General features: G+C 39.9%; 1 protein-coding gene and 1 long non-coding RNA gene across 3 annotated transcripts in view; one reads left to right on the forward strand and one right to left on the reverse strand.

Annotated features, from left to right (window-relative positions):
* The window catches only part of TARP (TCR gamma alternate reading frame protein), a 44483-nt gene extending 34111 nt beyond the window's left edge, over positions 1–10372 (forward strand). The window contains exons 6-8 of the mRNA XM_084510095.1: positions 6643–6936; positions 8396–8467; positions 9185–10372. Of these exons, the coding sequence (XP_084366221.1) occupies positions 6643–6936; positions 8396–8467; positions 9185–9318 (500 nt within the window). The 3' untranslated portion in view covers positions 9319–10372. The remainder of the gene's footprint in view (positions 1–6642; positions 6937–8395; positions 8468–9184) is intronic.
* On the reverse strand, positions 9204–14792 carry LOC311432052. 2 transcript variants are annotated; one of them, XR_014689799.1, is made up of 5 exons: positions 14651–14792; positions 13865–14059; positions 13650–13755; positions 13303–13471; positions 9204–12765 (listed from the first exon to the last, which is right to left on the reverse strand). It is a non-coding gene; the product is annotated as an uncharacterized lncRNA (long non-coding RNA). The 2 variants fall into 2 exon arrangements; XR_014689798.1 differs by lacking the exon at positions 13865–14059.
* Between the last annotated feature and the right edge of the window lie 6389 nt (positions 14793–21181).

Consider the following 21181-nt stretch of genomic DNA (forward strand, 5'->3'; position numbering starts at 1 on the left):
CCTATCAGAAAGACTAATTGAATCAAAACTACAATTTAATAGAAATGTCCACATCAGAACAAATGTGTTGTTTTAAGTGAAAGTCCTTACCTTGTTAAGCAGGTAGTGATCATTTATTTAGTATCTATATTTTAAAATAATTTATTTTCAAGCATTTATCTAATCCTGCAGGATTCTATTTCTTCTACAAGGGCCAAAGCTCTTAACTGATTGTTAATCAGAGTAAAAGGGGATGGATTTACGTTGTGCTTATGAACAGGCAATTCATCACAAATCGTCTTTTCAGTGATGAGTACCTAACATTAGCTCAATAATGAAAAGAAATGGAGAAGACCAAGACAGGATCTTCATGCAATTGAATCATCACACTTTGAGCTTGAGCAGAGTCTTTTTCCATTGAAAGAGCCATATGTATCAAGAGCCAGTCTCAACAATATGTAATTAACTTGATTTTGTTCTTTTTGGTCTCTTATGATTAGCTGTGATCAACACAGAGTTGCTGTAGACTTACGATAATACAAGTAAAAGAAGGGCTGGGGTTTGAGAGATGGGTTTGATGTTTGCATTTGGAGGAACAGATTAGTTTCTAAAAGCTTCCAACAGAATGTGAATATTAATCCAATGTCAACACTCAATGAAGGATTTTTGTGTAAGTGTCTTTTCAGAGAATTTAGACAAGGGAAGCCAAGACTGAACAGCAGAGTGACCCAAAAACCAAATCAATTTTTCCCTCAAGGACGCAAGTGGAGTAGCTACACTACTCAGCATGGGGATGTTCTCCCTGTCTCTCCTCTTCTGCTACATCTGCAGCTGTGGCTTTCTGGCACCTCACAAGCATACTGCCAACTTTTTCTAAAGTAACATGGAGAATAATCTACTAATATTTCTAGTAAATAAATTCACAGCAGAAATTACAGCAGAAATATTTTATGTTAACCTCTAAATATTACTGAGGTATCTACCTCGATTTCATCAAATGCATGGAAGTTCACTAGTTCAAAAAGCTACAATTATATTTTGCAACCATATATTATAAAATATTTCTTGCTTAGAGGTAGTTTATACTTACACTTATTTATATATAATCTAAGTTGGATCTAATATATCATCTAAGTTGGACTAAAGTGATTTTAACTCAACAAGGTGAAGACTAATGCATGCATTTGTAGGCTTTTATTTTATTTTATTTTATTTTATTTTATTTTATTTTATTTTATTTTATTTTATTTTATTTTATGGAGAAAGACATTAAATACTGAACCAAAATCCCTCAGACTTTAAAGTCCAAACCAGTATTATGGGGAAAGGACGGAGTGTTAAATAAATAAGGGAAAATGTCGCCATTCAAAGAAAACTGCAGAGCCAAAGTCTCTTTTCAGGATTACCATTACTACATACATTTGCTAAAGACTTTAGCAAAAATGTCAAGGATTTTGTGGGCAGGAAGACAAATTCACTATCCCTTTCTTTCAAGACAATCTAGAGGAGAGATTATGTGATATGCTATATTGAAAGTATAATAGCAATGACAAAAAAGTGATATGGAATTTGCAATAGCAAATTTCATCTCTTTAGCTCGGGGTAAACAGTAGGACTTCATATAAACCACGAATTTCTGACATTCTAACTTCTTTTGGATACACTGTGCCACATCCCTTGTGTTCCCTTGTGCAAGGCTAGGGAGCCCAGAGTGGAGGGGCTGGGGTAACTCAGAAACACGGCTGAAGATCACCCCTTAGCCTCAGAGCAGGTGGAACAGAAGAGATATATGGAAAAACATTGTGGATGTGAACAGATACCTTAAACTATGTCTGAAGTTCTGCATATCTCAATTTGTTTGAGGATACAGTCTTTCCCCATTAATTTGTTCTTAAAAAGCCTGTTTATTCCAGCAGAGAAGAACTGAGCTCTCTCTGATGCACCTCAGCACAGGTTAACTGCAGGCAGGCAATAAATAAATAAACAAAATATTAGCTTGTGGGGTGAAATCCTGGACCTTCAGAAATGTTGCCTTTGATTTCACCTTAACCAGGATTTCCTGTAAGATGCACGTGGTTTTCCCTGCGGATAAGCCAGTAGGTCCTGGAGACAGATGTGCATGGGAGTAATGCTGAAAAGTTGATGCTTCTCAGCAGCATGCATAGATGTATGTGTGATGTTGTCTTTTTGGCATTGACAACCTGTGGTATCATCAGTACTCTGTAGGCAAGTGTGCCAGGAGCTGAGGATGAACAGTCCCAATCCCACATACACTTAAACAGACTGCAGTGAGCTCAGCATGCAGAGGGTTGGGTCCAAAATGAGTAAGCATCTCTCCAACTAGGCTTGAGAAGAGTGGTGGCTGTTGACTGCCTGGCTCAGATTTTCTGCAGTGTCTTTCATTACTTCAATTAAGCAGTGGTCTAAGGTTTGTTCTTGCACACCATTTTCTGTAATAAGATTCATTTTTTCCTCTAAATTATTTAATAAGCAAGCATAATCCTTCTTAATTACAACAATGCCAGAGATACAAAAGGACTATCTAAACACCCCTTCCAGTTACCTCCATGAATCTTCTGCATGTACAATATTTCATCTTTATATTTGGTAACTCAAAACCATATTTATACTACATAGAAATTAGACATGGATTGCTGAGTAATAGTGTGTGATAAGTTCCTGCTTTTGTGTGTGAACAAATTGAGCTAGAGAAACAAACTGTAAAATTCCATATCATCAAAACAAGGACTGATTTTGCAAAAAGGTGATAAAAATATGCTTGATCAACCTCCAGGTCCTTTGGATCTTTAGAGACCTTTATGTTAGTGCACAGAGAAATATACATAAAATTCATATACATAAAATTCATTAAAAAGGAGAACTTTGGAGAGATTGAAAGAGACAAACAAGGGTCTTAAGGTGAGTGCTTAAGATTGTGCATTCAGTTTCATATCATACAGTCATTTAAATGAACAATTTTTAAATCATGTGGTCAAAAGCACTCACAATCCCAGAAGGAGAATTAATTTTCTTTAGAAAAATATCCAGAGGGTATATGGTATTTCAATCCATGCCACAGAAATGAACTTTTATTTGTTCTGATATTTTTTAAACAAGTGATAGCAAAGATTAGTTTGAAATGGAATTTAATGTGCATAACAATAAAGGCTATTTGAGAGTAGCAGTATTAGCTGAAAATAAACTCTCATTTTCTAGCTTTGTAGCCAAATATGTAGACTCTTATTATTCAAATGTTGGTTCTTATAATCTAATATTAGTATGGCTAAAATGTCGCAAACGGTTTGTGTAAGGAAATATAGCAATGTGGGCAATCTGGTCTTTGGCACAGGCACTAAACTCATCGTTTCCAGTAAGTACTTTGAAAGACTGTTTTTGTACATTTTGTAATGGCAAAGCTGGGGAGTGAAGCTTGATAGCTATTTCTTTAAAATACCTGGGGAGGCTTGCACTAGGTGATGTTGTTATCAGTGATAATGTCTGCAGCCGCTGGCAGCAGGACCTGAACGCTGTCTGTGTGCTGAGTGCTCTCGGCTCCCCATGACTTGAAGGGGACCCAAGGAGCTCTCAGTATCCGACGTGATTACTGCATTTTGTGGGATCATCCATCACTAGGCATCGTTGTTATCAGTGATAATGTCTGCAGCCGCTGGGACTCCAGAAGAGTCTGTATATTGTATAAGCAACTGTGAGTTTAGACTATTTGAAGCAATTCTCGTCTTTTGATGTTGAGTTTGATTTGCTGTACTATACTTATAAAAGCCTTTATTCATTTTAGTTCTCTATGAAATACCACATTTAAAACTAATGTTGAAAGTCACATTTTCTATTCCCAGTTATTCAAATGAGTCTTGTAACTGTTTTTGTTTGTAAATCATTGCCTACTGCTTGGGTTCATCGAAATAACACTTGATAGAAAATGTGTTTGAATGCCAAGTACAGTCAGCTCAACCAAAAGCTTATTCTTACTTCAAGGACAGAAACAGCTGTAATTCACCCATCCTCTTACCTAAAATACCTTTTGTACATGAGATGTTTCTATCCCCATCCTACATATTCATAACTAACTTGAGAGCTAAAATTGTTTATTTTACTGCTCTTAAGAATTTAAGAATTTATATTTTGCAGTTGAGTATCCAGAATTTATTGCCATACACTACTGATATTCCAGCTCTTTATTTTGTTATTTATTTCCCACAAAATCCAAATCCAAACTAAAAAAAATCCTAAACAATTTGTGTAAGGAAATATAGCAATGTGGGCAATCTGGTCTTTGGCACAGGCACTAAACTCATCGTTTCCAGTAAGTACTTTGAAAGACTGTTTTCGTACATTTTGTAATGGCAAAGCTGGGGAGTGAAGCTTGATAGCTATTTCTTTAAAATACCTGGGGAGGCTTGCACTAGGTGATGTTGTTATCAGTGATAATGTCTGCAGCCACTGGCAGCAAGACCTGAACACTGTCTGTGTGCTGAGCACTCTTGGCTCCCCATGACTTGAAGCGGACCCAAGGAGCTCTCAGTATCCGACGTGATTACTGCATTTTGTGGGATCATCCAAGCAAGGAGAATTAAAATCTCAGCTTAAACTTGCTGCTCTAGAACAAGAACAGCCAGATTTTAGCTTAAGACGTATCTGCAAGTTATATATACTTGGTTATATGTTATTTTAAAAGACCTACACCTACTCAAATCTGTCTTAGGGAAGTGTTCAACAAAGTAAACACCAAAAATTTTGTAAAGCATAACTAAAAAAAAGAAAGAAAAAAAAAAAGTCGAGTGGAAGGACTTCAATAACTTTACAGATCAGCCTAAGAATACATCAAAATCTAGAGAGTTGTGTGTTTTCATCCTTTTTTCCCCTAAACATACTTACAATTTATGTATGTATATATATTCACACAGAAACATACATATATTCATGAATAGAGGCAAAACATATATTGTTCAGTCCTCCTTTGTCACCCATTTACCTGTGTGTGCATATGAGACTCTCACATGCACACTTTCACAGTTAGTTATTCAAGCAGTGTGTTTCCTCAGTACTGTGATATAATTTCGGTGTTTCATTTAAGCCAGGTGCCTAGGGTCTTTTTATGGTAAATGGAAAGGCAGTGGCTATTCTAGAGGTGGAAAATATTGTGTATTAATACAAGTGTCTAAAACGGTCATAATGAAATAGGAAATGGGAGCATCTCTCTCTGTCTCTCTATTTAGATATACATAAAATTCATATATATAAAATATCAAACTAGCCAATTAAGACCACAAAATTATGCAGGGTACTTTTCTAAGCTTTGAAAATCTAAAAAAATATCTAAGACAGTCATGAAGCTTTGCAGAGCACAATGTCACTTAAACAAGAGCTACATCATGGTCTTCTGAATATATACAACTCTGGAACAAATAAATCGTTTTGAAAAAGAATTTAATCTTGTATTCCTGGAAGGTCTGATGAATAGAGATACAATTAACTCCTAAATCAACAAGTGCCATAAAATTGTTAGAAAGTTTATTTCTGGGTACAACAGAAAACTTGGTCCACATTTTCATTTCAATGACAGCTGTCCAAAATGAGGGAAATCCATAATGTGTTATCATTTTGAGGGCAGGCAGTCTTATGCTTTAGTCATCTTTGTTTTTAAAAACTAAATATGAAATACTCTAAGATTGTTATAGAATAGCTAGATCATTTAAAGAAAAGTAGAAGCATTTTGACAGAGGTAGAAGTTTATATTAATGTGTTTTCTCACAGGGCGTGAAAACTGCACCACTCAGACAGATCACTCTGTAAACTGTGTATCCCACTGTTGAAAGCCAGTACAAAGATGTACTCAAGAATCTAGTGGGAGAGAGTGGTTTAAGGAGATGAACAATAAATCTGTTCACTGCCTTTAAAAAAATAAATAGCCATACCTTCAATACAACAAAAGTGAAGTTTGAAAACTGCATCTAGTTTTCACTTGCAGTTAAGCATAGACAAAAATGATCACCCATGAGGTCTGCCTATACGTGTATGGCAGAAGTTTGCATGTGTAACAAAAGCAGTGTTAATTTGCTATCCACTTTGATGATATCAAAAAGACTTCTTTGTATAGACAAAATGGGGCTGATTTGGACTTCTAACAACATAAGTTTTATTCCAGAGAGACAGGTGAAATGGAGATTAGCTACATTTAGTTTGTGGAAATGGCTTGCTTTTCATTTAAGATATATTCAGCTATGTTTGTACTAAACAAGTTTTACAAAGCACATCACCTACGAGAAGCCTGGTACAGGTAGATACGCTATTTGCATATAGAAATCTTATTTGGATATTGCATGTTCTTCTGCTTTTGTTTAGTTTAATTTTGTGCATTTTTTTCTTCTTTTTCAGTCGTGTTAATTCAAACATTTACACAAACCTAGTATTAGAGGAACAACAACAGCCCCCCTAGATCCAAACCATTTTGTGATTTAATTTTCCTGCTTTTTTTTTTATAAAAATAAAACATAAATGAAACACGTAATGAAACATAAATGAATCACGTAGAACTTCTAAATAAAAGACAAAATTTATTGCCACATGCTACTGACAGAATTTATTGTCACACACTATTGATACTCCTCTGTTTTGTTATTTCTTTCCCTCCAAATACAAATCCAGACAAAGGAAATTCTAAACCGGAGAACTCTGAAATCCTGCAGACGAAGCATAAAGATCAACTTCTGTATGTTTGTCTTATTGAGAATTTCTACCCAGAAGTTATTCGGGTGCAATGGGTTGATGAAGCAAATAAGGAGGTAACAAAAAATGTCATAAAAGGAGACGTCTGGAAATCTACAAATGATAAATACTCAGTCAGCACCTGGTTAACTTTACCAGGGAATACGACAAACAAGAACTATTATTGCAAATATGACCATGAAAGTCAAGAGAATTTTAAACTCCCCATTCAAGGTATATACTACTTTTTTATTATTTATTTTTCATTCTACATATTATTATGTCTTTTTGATTATTTATTTATTTTTATCGTTTGAATACAATTAGAGAAATAATGATGTATGATGTATATCCTTATTGCTGAAAGCTTCTGTGTTCCTAGGCACAACAACACTTAAAACACACCAGTAAAAACTACCAAAGCCCTCCCAGGAAAAGAAACCCAGTCTGTACTGTGAAGGTCCCTTTGTAACAGGAAAAGAGCAGTTCTTTAATGTCACCAGGTGTTAGTTAGAATTGCTCAAAAGGGTCTACACTGAGCCAGGTCAGTTACTTGACAGTACACAGAATTTCTTCAAAACAGCAGGTTCAGACTGCAGCTATCTGCTATGCAGGGCTTGCAGGCATAAATCCCTCTGACATTAATCACAGCTATAATAAATTAGGGAGTTAAAAATAAGGTTGATAGGCTTTTAAAACAATGTTTAAATATATTACTTTTTCATGGTCTGGTGGCAGTAAGGTAATAGCTTAAGAATAATGTAAGAAAAAAAAGACGGCATATAATTGTTAAAAGATTGATTGTGAAAAAGACTGTAAAATTTTAAAGAAAAGAAACAACCTATGATAAATTGTTTAAACCTGTGTTTAAATCAAGATAATAACTTTAGGACAAATGCTTATTCTAGTTAGGTGAATCTTTGCTAAGTACCTACCCTTTTCTAAGTACCTACCTCTGTTCAATTTACTATAAATGAGTACAGCTCCACCCCATGAGAACACAGCCATAAATATTACATTTCAACCTTCCAAATGTATTCTGACAAAAATATGTACTAAGATTATTTTGACAGAGGTATGTGCTTAAGCATATGTCTCAATGAATATAAGTACCATAACCAAGAACAAACACAAAATTGCTGCTTTAAGCACAATATACATGTATTTTATTTTACAGAACAATCCATGGCCAAAATAGCAAATTCCAAAGAGGAAACATCAAATCATACTCTCTTCAAGACTTTTTTCAGTGTTGAGCAACAAATAAAATAATTGAGGTCTCTTCTGATCTGAATTATTCTGTGCTTCTGCTAATACTAAGTTCTGGGAAGAGACTCCAGCTACTTCAGTGACAATCAGGTGGTCAAACCAGTTTGGAAATAGTAGTTTGGAAATAAAAATGGTGCTGCCAACAGCCTTATGGACACATTCACTAAAGGGCACAGGCAAAGCTCCTAGTTAAGGCAACAAACACTTACTACTACACAAATATTTCCTGCCTTCAGTTCTCTCTGAAAATGAATCCTACTGGTGAACACCTGCTCTTCAGACAGATCTTGAATATCCTACTTTTTTTTTAATACTAACTTCACACTTCACTGTTTACATTAGCTCTTCTTTTCCCCATTTCTCTGTTAATGTTTATTAAACTCAAAGAAAAGCCTAGTTTGGACATTTAAACTCTTTCCATTAGATTCTTCAGAGACTCCTTCTCAGGAAGAGTACTGCAGCACATATTCTGGAAACAGCACCGTTTTTTACAAAGGTAATGAGAATTAATTAAATGGGGAAAGAAATGTGAGAGTTGCATATTGCTGTGTGCGCTCCTGAAAATTATATTTCTAAATAGTCTGCAGGAAATATCCAAAGTTCTGGGGCTTGCGATTTAGAAAGGCTTCTGTGCTACACTGCATTAACACATTGTGGGATATAAAAAGGTGCTCTAGGTCTTTGGGCTTTGTTAGCCCGATGCAGATGTTGTTTGCACTACAGTACTAGATCATTAGCCTGCATTAAGGGCCACTGCTTTAAATACCTGGTGCAGTTAAATGCTGAGTGCTTCACCTGACGCTCCTTCAGACTAGCAACTGCACAGCACTTGGGACAAAGTAATTTTCTTTTAGCTTGAATGGGGATTTAGGAAATATTGTTTAAAAAAAAAAAAAAAAAAAAAAAAAAAAAAAAAAAAGCTGTGCTACCAGTGGTGAAAGAGCTAGAGTCTTTCTTGCTCTGCAGGTTCTTGCACTGCAGGTAACAATAACATGGCAGTATTGTGAGATGGTCTAGTGCTCAGAAACCCTCTCCATCTAGAAGTTACGAGCAGTACAGACCCGCTCAGAGGACAGTCAGACATCGTATTTGTTTACATGCTGTCCACCACAATCCTTGTAAACACACCACACGGCCTTGTTTTTTCCTGTCTTTTAGGAGGTTGTACGATACTGATGTTCAACAAGATTTTTCTGTCTTATGTTTGTTACAGATTACTTGATGTACAAGGCAGCACATCTAGTATACCTCATCCTTTTTCTGAAAAGCTCCATGTACTATGTCATCGTACTCTTCTTCATATACAGAATGAGGACTCCAGCTAAGCTCCCAGGAAAGAAAACATAAATGTTGGTGTTGGAAAGGTTTACAAAATCATCTTCAATTTGCTTTGCTATTTACTTGTTCACATAGGCTCCCCTGCCCTCAGTGCTAAACACACCCAAAAAAAAAAAAAAAAAAAAAAAAAAAAAGTCCAAAGAGAACTTACTGGCATTAGCGTACAGGGCTTGCTGCGGTTTACCGATAGTGTTTTCCTATCAGCCTGTTTTTTCTCACTTTTTCTGAGTAATGAACTGAGAGGGAGGTGGTCAATCGGAGTAAGGCTACATAGCTTGTGTTTTAATAGAAATTGTGTATTGCAAGATGAAAAAGGTTCTAATACTAAAAGTGGTTTTGGATGCATAAGTTTAGAGCATATAAACATATAAAGCAGAGGTGCATTTTAAGATTGCTTTTAAGGCTTAATTAGGAGCATTTCAGTGCTGTAAACTCATAGATTCATTTTTGCATTCAATGCAAAATAGGTTCATAGGTTCAATGCAAAATAGGTCATAGGTTCATTTTTGCATTCAATGATTTATTGCAACCTGTATGTATCCACCAAATCAGGACCGGAATATTCTGTAATGATACGTGCTTTAAGAGAATCAATTAAACGTGATTTTAAAAAGCAAGCATAGTATTTTGTAAGAGTTAGATGAGTAAAAAAGCAATTCGAAGTTGCACATCTACAGAAATTTAAGAAATTCACCAGGCCACAGGGCAGTACTGTAACACAAAATGAGAACCTGCACACCATATTTTTAAAGATGCAAAATGATTGCAATGATCATTTTGTTTAGAGAAACCTTTTCAGATTGAACAAAACCTTAAATCTGATTCTTCAGTGGAGAAACTGTTTTCACAGTAGAGGAAAAATTCTCAGATGTTGGACTTCAAACTCTTCATCTCCAAGTTGTGCAAATTAGTCTCTTTCACAATCCCGTGGAAAAATTTGAAGTAGAATCGTTGGGGTAAAGTGCTTGTTCATTTTGGGGCTAACCATTTCTACAAGTTTGGAGATGAATGCCTGTACCGAATCTGTAATGATGAGAGCAATAAAAGCTTTTCTTCAGATGTATTCTTGAAACCTATGTTTGTTTTATGGCCTATAGTAAGGTGTTTCAAAAACTTGATTCTCCATCCTCATATGAATTCCTCAGGGAATGAAGGATCCTTAAAACCATCCATTTTTTGCTCTTTCAGATTATTAAATGGGAAAACTGTTTTACACAGAATAATAAAAGCTGACCCATTAAATATTTGCAATTGAACAGCTAAGCTGGGAGGAAACATCATGCTGTTACAACAGGTCCATTTTCTACAGCTCATGCCAGTGCAAGAAGAGGAAAACCTGAAAGAGACAGTTCTCACAATCAGAGAAAGCTATTTTACAAAGAACATATTGAAACCAATGCAGCTACTTAAGACCTTCAGTGTTACAGTCTTCAATTTGAAGAAAGTTTGGAAGTCTAAACTTTAGCCAAACTCTCCTTGAGAACTAGTTGATATCCTATGTTATTATTTGTTAAGGCTTGACTTTAATACAAGGGTGAGACAATAGCTGTAAAAGTATTTTGGTGAATGCAGTTACTGTAGATTTCAGTAGCATTGTTAATATCACTGTCACGGCCTCCCACTCTACTATCCCTGCTAGTCCATCAGGCTAGGCAAACACTTGATTGCTTTAATGAACCAAGATTACTTTTAATAAAATGATCCCCAGATCCCCTTGTCCCACCTCATACGCAAAACTCAAAGATGCTGTCCCTGTTGAACAAGCAAACAGAGAGAAAAACAGATATTTAAGCTCTTTGCACAAGGAATGCTGAACAACGTTGAGCATAGCTCTCACCTCACAGTTTATGGGGCTTCTCAAGTGCATGGATTGAGGTTTTTTATTTGCAACTGCTCCTGAAGTGTAGTTATACATGCATATACTGTTCACACCAAGCTTTTATTCTTATTTATTTAGCCCAAATAAGAGGCTAAGCTGATGTTTTAAGCCTTGGGGTGCTGGAGGGGGTTGTTTGCAGGAAGGTTTGGTTATTTAGTGGAAAAACCCTGTAAACTGAACCAGTCACAACTGGTTCAGAGGAGGTGGGCCATGATGAGAATGGGTGATAAGCTGAGGACAGTTAGACCACAGCCGTCCTGTCTTTTACCACAGTGTACTTCTAAACCATACTGATGGAAATACAAAGTGATAAAAACCACATGCCTAAGTTATATATATAAAAAATAAAGTGAAGCTTACCACTCATTACGCATGTTGGTCTAACTGCATGCTTATGATATGTACATGTAAGAGCTACTGCTGCTGCAAAAACATGGGTGTTGCAGGAAGTCTGCAGGATATGCATTTTTATTTATCATTAGTGAATGCCAGAGTTAGATAAGTTAGTTAGATCTAAGCATAAACTTTTGCTGTCAGGACTTTATTAACACTTGAAAGACGTCTTCTAAAATACATCTTACCACTACTGATTTTCGGTGATTTCAAGCTTCTACAGGTATGAACTTCGCAGCTGCTCTACCTCTGTGACAGAGCTACAGAATTAATAAACATGCTAGGGAAATGGTTACAGGCAATTTGGTGCTTCTAATGAAAAGACAGAATGGAATCCACTCTTGGCTCTAAACCAAAAAGGATTAATGCACAGATGAATATATTTGTGGAAAGGGATTTTCAAGGTATTCTTTATCTTGCTAGAAACATTCTGTGTCCTACATTATACAATAATTTGCATGTTTGAGAATACTGATTTCTCAGCTATCAAAATGCCCTAGAATAGGTGATATGGAAAGTAACCCACGGATTCCTCTCACATGTAGTTGTAAAGGAGAAAGATCTGCATAAGGATTATAGCAGCCCAACAGATAACTTCTGTTGATGCTTGTTACCAACACTTAGAAATTTTAAAAAGAGATCCCAATAGTAGACTATTGAATTTGAGATTCTGAAACTGCTGGGGCACCAGCACATACTCTGAAGTGCTGAGCAGATCAAAAATCTCAGAGATATTGTTTGAGGATTTGTTCCTTTGCACCTGAAGACATTGAGAGGATAAAAGATCAAATGACAATAACAAATAACTTAGTTTTATAATGATTAGCTTTTACCTACTGCATCCCAACAATCATTAAATATAATTCCAACATAAAGAAGTTTTACTTCATTATACTACCAATCTCTTAATTAGATGCACATGACAACACTTCCCACTAATTACCTATTCACTTGGAAGATCATTTCAGGTATGCATCATGAACAAATATTTTCATAACAGCTGGCAGGAAAACTAATATGCATATGTCAACAAGATACTTCTCCGTGAGGTATTAGAATATATGGGAACCATTCCCTTTACTTTTTAATTAATAATTTCTCTCAGCAGTCCCTTCAGCAGGTCATCTGTAGACTCTGTTGCTGCAGTTTCCAATTCCCAACAACTTCCCCCACAGATTTTCTTTCTGTAACAGATTGAAAAAATCAGGATGAATGACAATGCAAGTCAAGGCAACAGATATTGAATATGGGGAGGCTCAAAGGAAGAAGCCATCTACTGTTCCCAAAGCGAACTAAAAGATTTCAAATCAGAACCTTCATCTTCTTGACAAGATTTAATTCCTCCCATATCTGGAGCTTTGCCACTTGTAAAGTGAACACATGGCAAGATAATCCTGAAAATAAGTCAATACCAAAATGAGGAAATAAATTTTCATATGTAACTGAAGTGTGCTACAAAAATCTTAAGACACACCTGGTAGAATGTTGCCCATTTGTGTTCAACAGAGTGAGAAGGGGAAATACTGGCATAGTTTTGTCCATGCAATGTTCAAGATGAGAGTATTTGTCCTAGACCTAAACTAAAAAGAAAATATCTTCCTAGCACTACTGCACTTCCATCTCCAGAGAAATTTCTTCCACCACTTCCAAAAGAAACACCAATACCCAAACAGTTCAAAGAGTTGATTCTCCCCCTATATTTAGCATTAGTGTAGTCTCACCTTGAATATTGTGTACAGTTCCGGTCTTCACAACATAAAAAGGATATTAAGGTCCTTGAAAACATCCATAGCATAGCCTCTCCTATGGAGGAGAGGCTAGGGGCACTGGGGTTGTCTAGTATGGAGAACAGAAGGCTGAAAAGACACCTCATAATCTCTTCACAACTTCCTGAGAAAAGAAAGTGGAGAGGGAGGTGCCAGTTTCTTCTCCATGATACCAATGACAGGACACATGGGAACAGCGCAAAGCTGTGCCACGGGAAGTTCAGACTGGATATAAGGAAAAATTACTGTGATGGAAGTCAAACACTGGAATGGACTTCCTAGAGATGGTTGATACCCCATACCTGTCAGTGTTCAAGAGACGTTTTGATGGTGCTTTCAATAATATGCTTAAATAATTGGTTAGTCCTGAAGTCAGTCGGTTGGAATAGATGAATCACCAGAAAACAGCTGTTACACATTAAAAAAAAAATAACAATGAAATTATTAATACACTGTGTTTCATAACACTATGCTATGGGCCCAATAATGCCAGGGGACCCCTTTAGTCTGTACATGCGATTCACAGAAAGAGGACGTCAGTGGAAACTATGGTTATGAGTTCCCAACAAAGTCCAACTGTCTCCCATTCAGTGGATCCATTCTGGATCAAAGGAGTGACAAGATTCCCCAGCACAATGTTCACCTTGGTAACAATCACTTCTTAAAGCCTACACAGCTCATTTAGATACAGAACTTACTACATTAGACACACCTGCAGAAATACAAGACCCATTTCTGATTATTAAAAGAATTAGAGACTCTACTATTCTACAGGGAACTGCCTGTTCCAGCACAGCTCAGGAAATGGGAATGCATATAGCACACCGTGGTTGGGTTGAAGGGAAATTTGGGCTTAAAGTGAAATTAAGAAAGTATAGTTGTCAATGGCGAGGGGTGCTGCACCACTTCTTGACAGGCTGCCCTCACCTATTCATGATGCACCATCATGAGAAATGGCTGGACTTGTTCTAAGTACTATTTCATAAACACAAGGATTGTGTCAGGTCTAGTCATTACAGTAATGCTTGTTCCCTTTACCCAGGAATGGATTAACACTCATGTGGTGAGGTGAGGAGTGCTGGGTGTGGACACCTCCTCCAGCTGTACCAGCCCAGGACTGCTGCTGCCTGCCCAGTGCCCAGGGACCCTGTGTTTCTGCCTAGGCTGAGGGACATTGCTGCTTTCCCCTCCGTGGATTTCAATGGTAGCACTGCTGAGCATGCAGGCGTGCATCAAACACAGAACAGCAAGCCAGCCAAGGGATGTGATTCATCTCCCCTACTCTGCACTGGTGTGGCCTCACCTTGAGTACTGTGTGCACTTTTAAGCACCACTGTAAAAGAACATAAAACTGTGAGGGAACATAAAAAAGAGAGGGACAGCCTTTGTAAAAGTCATGGGGAGAGGACACAGGGGGAGTGGCTGATTTCACATGGTTTAGAGAAGCACAGCTTCCAGAAAGCTCCACCTTCCTCCTTCAAAAGGGGGAGGAGGTAGAAACATCTGCCTGTGGAGGTTGCAGGGACAAGATGTCTGCCAGGGCGTGCTGGCCACTGCAGGCGGCCTGACCCCTGTGGGCACACTTTCTGCATGGCATGCACCCAGCGCTGGGCTGCTGCCAGGGCCAACTGGCCACTCTGCCAGAGGCCCATCGTGGCCATCCTGTGCCTCTGCTGCACTCCCTGGGTGATGCCTCCACCCACAGGTCCCAGGGCAGGTTCCAGAAGTTTCCAACATGGAGCCAGGGCTGTGGCCTCGGGGCCAGTAGTGGTGGAGCCCTTCCAACTACCGCTCCCACAGTGTCTCGCCTGGGCACAGCAAGCGCAGCCCCTCCTGGCCCCGCCGGTGTGTCTGCAGCTTCTCATGGCACTGGGAGCAGGATGGGCGCAGATGGCCCCAGTCCCTGCAGGACATCAACCCCAAGGGCACATCATGGCTGTGAAGGGACAAGCAGGAGCCAGGGGCTGGCAACCACGCAGGCCACCAAGCCGGGCCCCACATTTGAGCCGGCAGTGGGGCCTGGCCTGGGGCCAGGCTGGTGGCAGCAGCCACAATTACTGTTTGATTAAATTACTCTTTTCCACTCTGCAAAGCATCTGCCTGCAGTTGTTCATGTGGCATCATGTGGAGGGGGCTGAACGCAGCCCAGCCCTGCTGCCTGAGCCCTCTCCACAAATTGGCTTGGGGATGTCGGCTGCAGATGTGATCAGATGGATGGGTGGGGAATGGCTGCAGGTGGTGGGCACCACTGGGGGTCTCAAGGATGGGAAGTCATTTGTGGGATGGGAAGTCATTCCTGGAGGCCCCCAGGGACAAGATGTGCCCCATCTGCCTGGGCCCACTAGCCTACGCAGCTCGCCTGGACCCCTGCAGACACTCCTGCAGAGCGTGCATCCAGTCGTGGGCCGCTCACAGAGCCACCTGCCCGCACTGCCACCAGCCCATCATTGACATTGTGTGGCTGGTGCTGCACTCCCTGAGGGACGCCTCAGCCCGCCGGCCCAGGGGCAGGTTCCAGCCCAGAGCAGGGCCAGGGCTGAGGCTTCAGGGGCAGCGACAGTGGAGCCCCTCCAGCTACCGGTCCCACAGCATCTCGCCCGGGTTTAGCCCCTCCATACTCCAGCAGCATATCCGCTGCCTCTCCTGGTGCTGGGAGCAGGACAGGCGCAGATTGCCCCAATCCCCATGGGACACCAACCCCAAGGCTGTGCAGGAGGAGACGGGTGCTAATGAGTGTGCTGCTGGGCCAGGCCCCTCTTCTGAGCATTTTGGGGATGTGCACTGTGGATGGGAGAGGATAGACGGATGAGGAATGGCTGTGGATGGTGGGCACCTGTAGGAGTGAGGGAAGTCATTTGGGGGATGGAAGATTATCATGGGAATGGTAAACTGGGTGGTGGGAGCAGCCATGAAGTGACCATGCTTTAATGGGACAAAGGCTGAGAGAAAATGTCTCCTAAAACACTGAGAGAAGAAAATGCCTGCCTGCTTGGGAACTGCCAGCCTGGGAACCATAGAAAAGGGTGCAGTCCTTCAGGAATGGACTGCTCCAGCATGGGATGCTCTCCACAGGCTGCAGGGGAACTTCTGCTCCAGTGCTTGGAGCACTTCCTCCCTTCCATCTTCACTGACTGTGGTATCCGCAGGGTTGTTTCTCTCACGTTACCTCATTCCTGTCTCTCAGATGCTGTTGCACAGCATTTTTCAGCCTTTCTTAAATACGTTATCATAGAAGTGCCACCAGTGTACACAGAAGTGCCAGCCTTGGCCAGTGGAGGATGGTGGGTCTCTTTTGGAGCCATCTAGAACTGGCTCTTCTCTGACATAGGGCAGCTCCTGGTCTCTTCTTACAGAGGTCACTGCTGCAGTCCCGTGCTACCCAATCCTTGCCACATAAGCATAGTACAGATGCTGTGGGATGAGGTTGGGCCTTGATGCTGGGAAGTGGGACTGGTGTGTGAGGCTGCGAGATGGGGCTAGGATGTCAGGCTGCAGCGTAAGGCTGAGATGTGAGGATGGGACATGAGGCTGCAAGCTGAATTAATATGTTCAGATGGCAGCAGCAGATGTTTTGTTGCTGGGCAGGGCCAAATGCAGGCACCTGTGGCATGGCCACGACTGCACCATTAAGCAAGTTCAATGGCTTGGGGAATCATTTAAGGCTGGAAAAGACCTCCCAGATTGTCATTGTGGGGCCCCAACACCAACCCCTGGGGGAACACCACTGGTGACCAGTTGCCCGCTGGATTTCACTCCATTCACCACCACTCTCTGGGCCAGACCAGCCACCCAGTTTTCAACCCAGCAGTGTTCCTGTCCAAGCCATGGGCTGCCAGCTTCTCCAGTAGAACACTGGGGGAGACTGTGTAAAAGGCCTTGCTGAAGTCTAGTTAGACTATATCAACAGCCTTTCCCTCATCCAGCAGGTGGGTCACCTGGTCCTAGGAGGAGATGAGGTTGGTAAGGCAGGACTTTCCTTTCATGAACCCATGCTGGCTGGGCCTGATCCCCCGGTTGTCCTGCATATGCTGTGTGATTGCATTCAAGATGACCTATTCCTTTGCCTTTCCTTGCACTGAAAAAACATGAAGAAAACCCTAATGAAAAGCTACGACCAAACCCCACAAAAATACAATGCAAAATGCAACATTGAATCTGAGGAGAAAAAAAAAAATCACATAGAAAAACCACCCCAAATCCACTGCAAGATCAAAAAGAAAAAATAAAAAGATCAAACAGAAAAAATAAAAAGAGAAAAACAGAAAAAGAGAAAAACAGAAAAGCCACTACAAAGCCCCCAAAAATCAAATACAAAATCAAACAGAAATCTGAGAGAAAACCCTACAAAAAAAAAAAAAAAAAAAAAAAAATCCACTACAAAATCCACTGCAAAATCAAAAAAAAAAAAAAGAAAAAAAAAAAAGAAAAAAATACAGAAAAGTCACCACCAAATACACATACACATACAAAAAAAAAAAAAAATCAACTGCTAAAACCAACAAAAAATGACAGAAACCCTAATGATAAAAACACCACTAAAGCCCAAAAATCCAAGGGAATAACCTGGGGAAAATAATATAGAAAAGCCACCAACAACCTCCAAACAATATGGAGCAGAGATGCCTTGATCCCCTTCAGTCCCCTGAAAGCTTGCTGGTCTGGCCAAATTTGGCAGATCTGCACCCATCCTGCAGGTTTATCCCAGTGTCAAGAGTGGGTCATGTCCCGTGTAAGAGCTTCGTGAGCTGTTCGAGGCAATGATGTGTTCTGCAGCAGTGTGGGTGATCGCACTGATGTTTGATGTCTGAGGGGTTTCCTGCATGGTATGCCCTGATTCTCCCTTGCCCCTGAAGTGTCCCTACACAACAGATAGGATACTCTGGGGCTCAAAAAAGGGAGGGTGTCAATAACAGATGGTCAAGACCCAGGAAATGGCAACCATGGTGGTCCAATGGTGGACCATCAAACCACTTGTGTAAGATCCAGTGGCACAAAAAAAGCACAGAGGGTGTTGGCAATTGGAGATGCCTCTCTGAGAGAGGAAAAAGTATAAATAAATAAATAAATAGTAAAAACAGCTTGATCTCTTCCCTTCAACCCAAGCCTACTAATTTCTTCCATTCTGTATACTCGAAGTTTGTTTCCTTCTCTTGTCTTGTGAAGCCACTTCAGCACAGAATGAGTTTTGGCAAACATCAACAGATGTCAAAGTCATCAAGATAAATTTTAACCACAAGCCCAGAGGGCCAAGGCTTCAGTGCATTAGTCAAGTAACTACGAAAGCTGGGAGGTTTCCTTAGAAAGCATCATTTTATCCCACTCATGTCCCTGGGAAATCAGAGCAAACCAAAACAAAACCAAAGAGCAGACTTCAAACTATTTCCTTGGGTAAAGGGTCTCTAGATCTCTCTACATTAGAGCTCTCTATAGAGTTTCCTCAACTGATTTAAAAATTGAAGGGAAGAAAAAGACTCCAAAACCAGAGAGGTCTTCTCTGTCACATTGACTTGAGCTAACTTTTAATCCCGTGTTGAACTAGAGAGACATTTAGAGAGTAACTTGTGAAAGTACAGCAGGCGACTTTTATTTAACACAATTGATGAAATCACTAAGGTGGCCTCCTGTAAAACAGTTTGGGGGTTCATGAGACTAATGTAGGCCAGACTGAAAGCACAGAGCTACCAAAACACAACAGGGAAATGAGGAGGCTATTACATAAAATACAAGGAAAAAACACGTGTACAAAATGTAATGAAATAAAAATTCAGCCTTGTTGTGATTATCACAATTGTGATGTTTCCTTCAAAAAACATACGTGAGCAAGGGAAAAGGAACCTATCCATGTTGAAGGTAGAGCATGACCAGTCAAGCAAAGACCAGGGATTCTTCAGTCCAGAGGACGTCTGATGAAGCTGTGTAAGCATCTTGGCAGTGTGAACACTACACAAGACTATGAAGAAGACAGGAGTCCCACTTTTTTTTTTTTTTTTTTTTTTTTTTTCGGGGGGGGGACCATTTTCCTGCAATTGACTTTGCCTTTGCAGACCTAAAGCAAACCAAACATTTTGAGCATTGCAACTGCAAGGTCAGTATCCAAGGGTGCTCAAGTTCATAACACTTAGATGGACTTTGTTGAGGGAAAAAAAAAAAAAAAAGCAGAGTCCAAAGGAACAGTATCTGCAAGAGTGCAAGAGATACAGCTCCATGGCTTGAGCACAGCACCATGCTATCTGCTTTGCTTGCTGAACCTCAACTTTTCTACACAAATGCTAGTAATCACCATAGAAAGAAAGCATTTTATTTTATTTTATTTTATTTTATTTTATTTTATTTTATTTTATTTTATTTTATTTTATTTTATTTTATTTTATTTTATTTATTTTATTTTATTTTATTTTATTTTTGTCAATTAGCTTCCAAAAGCTGTTACATTTGTAAATTCAGCCCAATAGGAGAACCCTTCTGAAAACAGCTGCAGCAAGCAGAAAAGGTAGCAATTTGTTAAATACATCTGGAAATCCGTTCTACTGTAAAACAGATGACTTAACTGGGCTACTAGCAAAACCTGTCAGCAATCTATCCCCGTCTTGGAAGTCTGGGATTGATAACAAAGATGTTTTGAATTCTGTCATGTCTTTTGAGCTGGAACTGTGGGCAGGACTGGAACTCTGACTCATCCTGGAACTCAGTACCACTCAGGTATGCTATCTGCAGTCCAATAACACCATAGAAAAGGCCTTGATGACCAGCATTATTACACAGGCACACATGAGATTTAAACACTGCAAGTAATCGCTTACTTGCATCATTTACAGAGGAACAAATTTAGCAGTCTTGCCTCACTTCTTCTAAAACTTTCATTACAGACAGCTCATCCTCTCTGTCAGTAAACTAGGAAACGTGTAGCACAGTGACTCAAACCCTGCCTATGAAGAAGCCAGGTTCTAAATTTTTAGCCCTCGCCAATTTGTAGTACCCACTGAAAAAGTTCTTGTTGCAGAAAGGCTGCTCTGTCCTGGCAGAGTTGGGAGGATATCTCTGGAGAGACAGCAACTGCTTTTGCAACTGGCATTGTCAGCACCTTCCAGCTTTCCCTCCTGACACTGCTCTCTTCTTACCTGACAGCCTTTCACATACAGCTGCAGGCTCAGCATCTGAATTCAGCTGAGCAGCTGCAGAATCTATTTGCCTCAATTTCAGCTCCATTTCTCCCACTCTTGTATTTCTTGTTGAGAAACACTGGGATTTGTGTTTTCACAATATTATATTGTTCTAGGCTTTCCCCAAGCCTAACTTCCTGCTCTTTGAAAAGGCTCTTATGGAATGAGGTCTCATTTGCCTGTCTCTGGAAGGGAAAAATTGTACGGGCACACTGCACAAGTCTTCATTTCTAAATAGCTCTGCCTCAGCAACATACTTGTGTGGAACACCCTGCCAGAAAGCACATCCTCTTCGCTTGGAGAAACAGCTCCCAGCTCTGGCACTGTGTTACCAAGATAGAAGACAATTTCTTTTCCACGCAAAGAACAAAGAGTCCTACTGAACTACAGATTAACAGCCCAGAGATTATTTGTTCACTTTGTAAATCTATCAGTCAGACCAACAGCAGAGTTTTCTAAAAAGACTCGCAAGTTCCAATCCATGGTCACCAACATAAGCTCAATTGCATGCAGTCTCCAAAAAGCATCTACATAAACACTGAGTTAGAGCCACAAGGGAGTGTATTTCTCTAGTCAGCTGTTCAGTAGGTGGGGTCACTAGGAGGCAGGGATACAAGTCAGACCCTTCAAATTCTTTTCCCATTCTGCCAGGCAATTTCCCTCAAAACAAACAT

This window comes from Aythya ferina (genome assembly GCF_964211825.1).
Source record: "Aythya ferina genome assembly, chromosome: 2".
Lineage (NCBI taxonomy): Eukaryota > Metazoa > Chordata > Aves > Anseriformes > Anatidae > Aythya > Aythya ferina.